Consider the following 7,316-nt stretch of genomic DNA (forward strand, 5'->3'; position numbering starts at 1 on the left):
TCTGCGCCCGGCAGCCTGACCGGTGCCAGTGCCGCGGAGGAAGATCCCGCCGCTCAGCCTGCCGATGCCGGGGACTATTTGGACGTTTGGATCAAGACGGTATGCTTGGCAGTGGCCGATGCCTGTCGGAATGCAGCCATCTTTTCACAAGTACGCACCCCAAGCCCGAGAGCGGCGCTGCCCCAAAGACATCACTGTGCCGCCTCTCTGACCCGCATGCCGCCCGTCATCGGGCCCTCTTCGATGCTTGGGCGATCGATAGAAGCTGGCTGGAGAGGCCTCCTCGCCGAGCTTGCAAATGGTTGCGGACATTCGGGTACGTCCGCGTCTTGGCTCGGTGTTCTTCACCCCTCCCGCCTGCCCGCCCCCTGCCCGCCCCCAAGCAATGATGCCAATTTACTCATACGCGCGGACTAGATGGGAAAGGAAACGTCTGAACTCCAGTCACGCTTGGGCGATCGATAGAAGCTGGCTGGAGAGGCCTCCTCGCCGAGCTTGCAAATGGTTGCGGACATTCGGGTACGTCCGCGTCTTGGCTCGGTGTTCTTCACCCCTCCCGCCTGCCCGCCCCCTGCCCGCCCCCAAGCAATGATGCCAATTTACTCATACGCGCGGACTCTCGGTTGAAGTATATTTGCAACCTTCTCCGGGCTCTCGGATCCGATATCTCAGCCGACGATATCATTGATGGTGTTGCTCATGCCTAAGGAGGCACAGGCCCGGGATCTTTGTGCCTCGCCGGCAGCCACAACCAATATACCCATTCTTTCGAGGGACACGCTCGCTGTCTTTTTCCCTCTCTCCCTCTCCCAACTCAGCCTCCCCAAGCCGGGGCTGAGCAACGCCAGTATCCACCCTGTGAAGTCCATGCATTGGATCCTCGGGCCAAATCCAGGACGGCTCATTGCTGCTTGGACATAGGGGAGACGGGGGTCGAAGGCGGAACGGGAAAGTCGAGGAGAGGTGACATGATGTGTGGGTGCGTGCACAGACGAAGGAAGGACGAGAGAGAGAGAGAGAGAGAGAGAGAGAGAGAAACGGATCCATCGCCCTTTAGACGGTGGAAAGGACCTCATCCGCCTTGCGCAGGGCGTTCACCAGGGCCAGGGTGTCCCGGCGGCGCTGGACAATCTCCGGGGCCTCCTGCAGGCAGGACCCCACCCAGTTGTCGCGATACACCTCGGCGATCATCTCCCCCTGCAGGGAGTCCTTGGTGAAGTTGACCAAATGCAGCATGATGGACTTCGGCACAATGTCCGAGATGGTCATGCGCACGATGCTGAAGTAGGACGACACCAGCTCCTTGATGACCTCGATCTCCAGCTGCTCGCGAGAGGACATGGCCCCGGTGGCCTCGAGCTTGGCCGGCGGACCGTTGAGCACCAACGTGCCGTTGGCGGTAACCGACGTCCCCTCGGCACCCTGGATGCCGCCGAAGAAGTCGGCATTGCTGATGGCCGGCGCGCCGGTGCCACTGACGGGCGCCTGCGGGGCGGGGTACTGCGGGGGCGGCCGAGTCGGCAGAGCGGGCGCACTCTGAGCACCCTGCTGCCCGGGCTGCTGAGCCGGCTGCTGCTGGGCCGGCTGCTGCTGGGCCGGCTGCTGCTGGGCCGGCTGCTCAGGCGCCGGGGCACGGTTCCCAAACAGCCGCTGGTTGGCAATCGTCATGGCCCGGTGGCCAGTGATGAAGTGCGGGTGGGCGGTATTAATGTAGCTGGCCTCGGCCCGGATGATGTCCCCCACCAGGCGGTTGGTGGGCTCCAGGGCGGTCTTCAGGAAGTTCATGTAGGCCGAGCGGAACTTCGTCCGGAGCAGCGGATACCGCATGAAGACACGCTGCTTCTCCTCCACAGCATGGAGAATGCGCGTGAGCTCATTGAACACAAGGCCGACACACTTGAGCGAGGGCTCGGTCAGGCGCTCGATTTGCTGACGAACCAGAATCTCGAACGACTGGCCGCTGACAAAGAGATTGGGCGAGGAGCCCTGGGTGGCAGCAAGAGAAAAGGAACAGACGAAGCGGGAGGAGGCGCGGGGAGGGGGGAGGGGGGAGGGGGAAGAGTCAGACGTGTCGGAGGGAGGCGGATAAAGAAGAGTAACCGGAGGAGGAACAGCAGGAGGAGAAGAAGGGGAAAGCAGGAGAAAAAGTGGGCAGCGGGATTCCAACAAAGCGACAAGCCAGAATGACCAGCCGGCGTCCCCACATACCGAGGTGTTGTACAGCAGCGTCCGGATGTCATGGTCCTTGATGGTCTCAAAGGGGTCCAGCACACGGACATTCGTGGCAAAGATCTGGTGCAGGACGAAGCTGATGCGCGCGCCGCCGGAGAGCTCCTTGTTCGGCAGGCTGGACGACTGGCCGTCGAGGATGGTGCGGAATTCGTGGCAGAAGTCCGAGATCAGGGTCAGGATAATGTTGCTGCCCTGGGCATCGGAGGACATGGCTGACGCATCGTGCTCCGAGTGGCCGAGCTCGGTCAGACGGTTGCGCTGGATCACCAGCTGTTGCTGGATCTTGGCACGAAGCTCCGGCATGGTCACGCGGATGTGATGCGTCAGGATGTGGTTCAGCTTGGTCGTCAGGAAGGGAGTGCCGCAATACTGGGCCCGATTGGAGTAGGAAGAGTGGTTCTCGAAGAAGCGCCGCTCGAAATCCAGCGCATCGCGAATGGACTTGGCCGAATCGATGTCCCGCTGGGCGCGGTTGACCACCGGCACATAGCCCAACTGCAGGGGGACCACCTTGCCGGCCAGGATGTCCAACACGTCGGTGCCCTTGTCCATGATGTCGATCTTGGTCAGCACACCGATGGTGCGCTCGCCCTTCGGGTCCACCTGCCGGGCCAGGTTCAGCGCATCCGAGTTGGCCAGATCCGTGTTGGCAGCCGTCACAGCCAGGATGATGGCATTCTTGCGGTTGATGTAGTTGATGCACATGTTCCGGATCTGTGCCTCGATATCGCTGGGCTGGTCGCCAACCGGGACCTTGGTCATGCCGGGCAGATCCACCAGGGTCAAGTTCAGGACATTGGGCGAGACAATCTTCAGGTGGATGGGCAGGGGCGAGACACCTGGGCACGAAGCGAGGGAGGCAGGGGGGGGGGGGGCAGAGGGAGGCGGAGGAAGCAAGTCAGGTGGGCGAAATACCGGCGAGCGCGTTCAACGATCGTGTGTGCGTGTGTATGTGTGTGTGTGTGTGTGTGCATATGTATCAAACCAACGCCGATCGGACAAGAGCCGGGACAGAAGAAGGGAAGTGGGCAGAGGGGACCCAGGTGCATCATGGAAAAGCAGGGCATGAGAGCAACATACCCTTGTCACCGCGGGTCTTTTCGTCCGTGTCCCGGATGATCTCCTCGCGAATCTGGCCAAAGTCGGTGAAGACCTTGCCTGGGAGGTGGTGGAACTCACCGAACTCCTCGGCCGGGGCCGGCTGCCCGGAGCTGGTCTTCGCGGTGCCGGGCTTGGCGTGCACCAACTGCAGGACCAGAGGCCGGCGGGTGACGATCCCGGTACCACGCGGAAGGAAGTCACGCCCGACGATGTTCTCCAGGACGGAACTCTTGCCGGAACTCTGGCTACACATGACAACGCCAGTGAGAAGGGGGGGGGGGGGGGCGGGGTGAGAGGGGAATAGCAGGGTGGAGACGGAGAGGGAAGCAAAGGGCAACCATCTAGGTGGTCCAAAGTACGCACGCGCCGATGACCGCGATCTGGGGCAGATCAATGACATTCGGGAGTCCGGCCGAGAGAGTCACGTCTTGGAGACGATTGATCAGAGGGATGAGGGTGTCCATGGTGTGTCGGAGGCGGGGTAGCAAAAGGGGGGAGGGGAGAGCCAGAGAGAGGGAGAGAGAGAGAGGGGGGGGGAGGGAGGGAGGGAGGGAGGGAGGGAGGGAGGCCTGTCTGTCGACGGAGTCGGTGGGTTGATTCCTGTGAGGAGGCCGCGGGCACCATACCGCCCCTTGGACTCAGGATTCACCAGCCCCCAATCCCCCAGGAGAGGGGTTGCCCTCTCCGGGAAGGGGTCGCGAAGGCTCTCCGGCCCCGCCCGGGCGGGTGCCCCCTTTCTGTTTGCTCCAGGAACACCCCGGCTGGCCGGAGAAAATGCCCCCCCCCCCCCCCCCCCGCATACACACTTACAAACCCAAGCCGCTCCCCGCGCGCCCCCAGCTCGCCGACCTGCCAGCCCACCACCCGTAGGCAGGGCGGCGAACACACAGGTCCACAACCGGGGAGATGCCTGCCCCGATCACCAACTCGGAGAGAGCAGGAGGGCGTCAACAAAAGCGAGAACAGCTTCCTCAACAACACCAGCTCGCCGGACATAGACCCCCACCAGGGAAGGGGGCCCGGTGTAAACTGCTGAGGGGCCCCAGGAAGGCCGGTCATGCCCGCGGAACAAGGAGCGACACAGGCATTTAGGTTGGAAGTGTGATCATGTTGCGGTGGGAGTTGACATTCGGAAAGCTGCCCACTGTCGGTTGATCGAGAGAGGACAGGGAAAGGACATTAAAAGAGGTGGGGGGGGGGCGGGCACATACAGCAGGGATTGGAGCAAGCTAATCGGCCTTGGTGCGGGCGATGTGGGATCCGTCGGGCGCGGGGGGTGCTGCTGCCTCGGCCGCGCCAGTTCCCCGGGTGACCAAGGTTGCCCCAAGCCCGGCGACTGCCGCCCCGATCGCCCAGCGCCATGGGTGTCCCAGCCGCTCACCGAGGAGCAGGCGCGACAGGAGAGCCTGATCAGGGTACAGTGTGTCGAGGGCGTGTGCATTCGAGTAGATCCCGGAGTAATATTTCCGGGGGGGAGGGAGAGAGAGAGAGAGGGAGGGAGGGAGGGAGAGAGAAGTAAGACAAATGGGGGGGCGGGAACTTGCTCGACCGCAAGGATTTCCAACATCGGTGGAGAGGGGCAAAGGAGGGGGGAGAGAGAGACATACCGAGAAAACGGTATTGGCAACCAGCGTGACCACAGCCGCGGCGGAGCTCGAGGGCTCGGGAGACTTCTCGCGGCTGGCGGGGTCCCGCGGTGCCGATGCCACGGAGGCCGTGTGGAACCACCACATGGCAGCATTCAGGGCAAAATGCAGGCCATACAAAGCCAGCGAGGGAAAGACCTCCTGCAGGGCGGCCATCCCGCCGGACTTCAACACCGCCACCGGGTCACCGGGGAACAGTCGCGCCGCGAGGGCCAGCACTACGCCGGCTCCGGCGCCACAGACCCCAGCCAGGAAGGCCAGGACTTTGGGCGAAGTCATCGCGCGGAGAAAGGGGAAAGCGGGAGCCACGAATTGAGGAGGGGCGAAAAAAAAAAGCCACGGAACAGGGGAGGTGGGCAAAGAAGCATCAAGATAAAAAGATAGCCAAAGGAGCTGATCTACTGGTTTCCCCACATAGGCGGTATTTTATTTGGAGCATTGTCCACATTCTACAGGGCCCCAAGCGCGCCCTCCTCCTCCTCCTCCAACCACCATCTTCCCACTTCGCCCTCACGTAGGTGCGATCAAGGCCCATCGGGAGTGTGGTGTCGCCCATCGCCCGCCAAAAGGGGGACACCTCTCACCCATGCGAAAAGTGCGAAAGGGACGCATCGGGCAAGGTGAGTGCCAACGTATGAGGCCTCAAGAGTGGTGATCGGGCTTGACAAGGGGCCCATCGGGGATGGCCGGGTGTATGCGTGCGTGTGCGTGTGCGTGTGCGTGCGCGTGTGCGTGTGCGCGCGAGCAGCAGCACTACAATCCCCGGCGGTCAAAGAGGCGGTCCACTCACCCGGCTGCCCGGACAGTTTGGGCCCTGGCCGCCCGCCGGGAGGCCGTAATCAGCCACTCAAGTGCCAAAAGAAGCCCCTCGCTGGGCGGAAGGATACCCCCACATCCCACACAAGGAAGGGCAGGGAAGCGTCAGGAAAATGTGCAAATGTGACGGGCAGAAACCGAGAGGAAGGCAGAGGACGAACACGCACCCACTCAGACCGCTGCTGGCCTGCACCCGGAGAGGGCGGTTTTCCAGGAAGTCGATGGGCGTCGGCGCAAGGGGAGGTGCCTCGACTGAAGCTGGAACCCCCGATGGCGACAGGCTCTCCAGAGATGAGGGCGTGGCTGTGGAGGCCAGATCGGCGGTCGAGGTGAGGTCCACCATGGCCGGAGGAGGGGCATCTTCGGTGTCAGAGCCCGAAAGGCCATCTATCCCGGCATCGGCCAAGCCCTCGTCATCCTCGAAGAGGCCAGCCTCCTCGAGCAGCGGGATTAGATTGTGAAGGGGGAGGGCATCGGGATGGTCGCTTTTGTTGAAAAGGATCAGCACCGGCTTTTGATGGAGATCCTGGTGCTTCAGGAGCCCGACTAGAGGGAGGAGAAGAGGGGGGGGGGGGGGGGAGGGGGCGGTCAGCAAGTGCGGACAGGAAGTGGCGAGCCAATCCCACGACCAAATGCCCACGCCATGCGTGGCCCAGACGCACGCAGTGTTTCCACGGCCGGCGCAAGGCGCGGCACGTCGGTCGAGTCGATCACAAAAATGAGTGCCTGTGCCCGTTGAAAGTATTTGGCCCAGAGCTTGCGCCACTCCATCCGCCCGCTCATGTCCAGGAGGTTGACTTTGGTGCCGGGAGAAAAGAGTGATCCGGAGGGGATGTCCAATGATGCGACTAAAAGGAAAAACACAAGAAGGTGGAGAAATAGTGAGCAGCGGGCCGGCGAGCGGTGACGCGGTGACGCGGTGAGGAGTGGGGAAGGCTGTGCTCGGACCATTGAGCCCGCTCGTGGGCATAATTAGCCGACGAGGCTGCTTTAGAATCAGCTGCCGAAAGCACTCAAGGATGGTCTTAGAAGGCAGGGGAGGAGCAAAGGGGGTAAGCTCGGGCAAGGGGTGAGTGCTGCACGAGGTGAAAGCCAAGGCTCAGGCGAGGGGGGCGGGGGGGGGGGGCGGGGGGAGTACCGTCTTGCCGGCACCCTCAAGGCCGAGAACAAGGGTGTGAATATCCTCCGGCTGGCCAAGGAGCTTGGAGAAGCTGAGTGCAAGAGAGAGCATTGCGACAGCGACCAGGTCCAGGGACTCAGATGCGCGGGGGGAGATGTGAAGAAGAGCCCAGGGGAGGGGGACCGATGGTCGCGGTGCCCCGAAGGAGATCGGCCTGGAGGCGCCTGTAGGGGGTGAGCCTCGTCGAGGCGCACTTGCTCTGCCAGCTTCGGGCCGGAAGGCTTGAAAAGCACGGCAGATGAGGAGAGATCTGCGCTCTCACAGAAGGCAACTCGGGGCCCGGCTGAAAGCTGTGTGTGGGTGTGTGTGAAGGGGACTAAAAGGCGAAGGTGCGAGGGTGG

The 7,316-nt window shown here is 62.7% G+C and overlaps 4 protein-coding genes across 4 annotated transcripts in view; 1 reads left to right on the plus strand and 3 right to left on the minus strand.

Moving 5' to 3' along the window:
• H696_06218 (hypothetical protein) overlaps positions 1–707 on the plus strand; it is a gene marked incomplete at both ends in the record, with an annotated part of 4,419 nt that extends 3,712 nt beyond the window's left edge. Inside the window, 2 exons of the mRNA XM_009499964.1 lie at positions 263–316; positions 630–707. Coding sequence (XP_009498239.1) covers positions 263–316; positions 630–707 — 132 coding nt within the window. The remainder of the gene's footprint in view (positions 1–262; positions 317–629) is intronic.
• Positions 708–1,053: 346 nt separating this feature from the next.
• On the minus strand, positions 1,054–3,840 carry H696_06219 (dynamin GTPase; the record flags this gene model as incomplete). Its single annotated transcript, XM_009499965.1, has 4 exons — positions 3,697–3,840; positions 3,313–3,578; positions 2,209–3,071; positions 1,054–1,986 (listed from the first exon to the last, which is right to left on the minus strand). Exons 1-4 carry the CDS (start codon positions 3,795–3,797, stop codon positions 1,054–1,056), a joined length of 2,163 nt encoding a protein of 720 aa, XP_009498240.1. The 5' UTR covers positions 3,798–3,840.
• Positions 3,841–4,425: 585 nt separating this feature from the next.
• H696_06220 (hypothetical protein) lies at positions 4,426–5,359 on the minus strand. The gene is made up of 2 exons (XM_009499966.1): positions 4,941–5,359; positions 4,426–4,739 (listed from the first exon to the last, which is right to left on the minus strand). The coding sequence occupies exons 1-2, from the start codon at positions 5,256–5,258 to the stop codon at positions 4,563–4,565; spliced, it is 495 nt and encodes a 164-aa protein (XP_009498241.1). The 5' UTR covers positions 5,259–5,359; the 3' UTR covers positions 4,426–4,562.
• Positions 5,360–5,372: 13 nt separating this feature from the next.
• On the minus strand, positions 5,373–7,316 carry H696_06221 (hypothetical protein). The gene is made up of 5 exons (XM_009499967.1): positions 6,934–7,316; positions 6,744–6,819; positions 6,458–6,643; positions 5,963–6,341; positions 5,373–5,850 (listed from the first exon to the last, which is right to left on the minus strand). Exons 1-5 carry the CDS (start codon positions 7,024–7,026, stop codon positions 5,766–5,768), a joined length of 819 nt encoding a protein of 272 aa, XP_009498242.1. The 5' UTR covers positions 7,027–7,316; the 3' UTR covers positions 5,373–5,765.

Source organism: Fonticula alba (assembly GCF_000388065.1).
Source record: "Fonticula alba strain ATCC 38817 unplaced genomic scaffold supercont2.32, whole genome shotgun sequence".
Lineage (NCBI taxonomy): Eukaryota > Rotosphaerida > Fonticulaceae > Fonticula > Fonticula alba.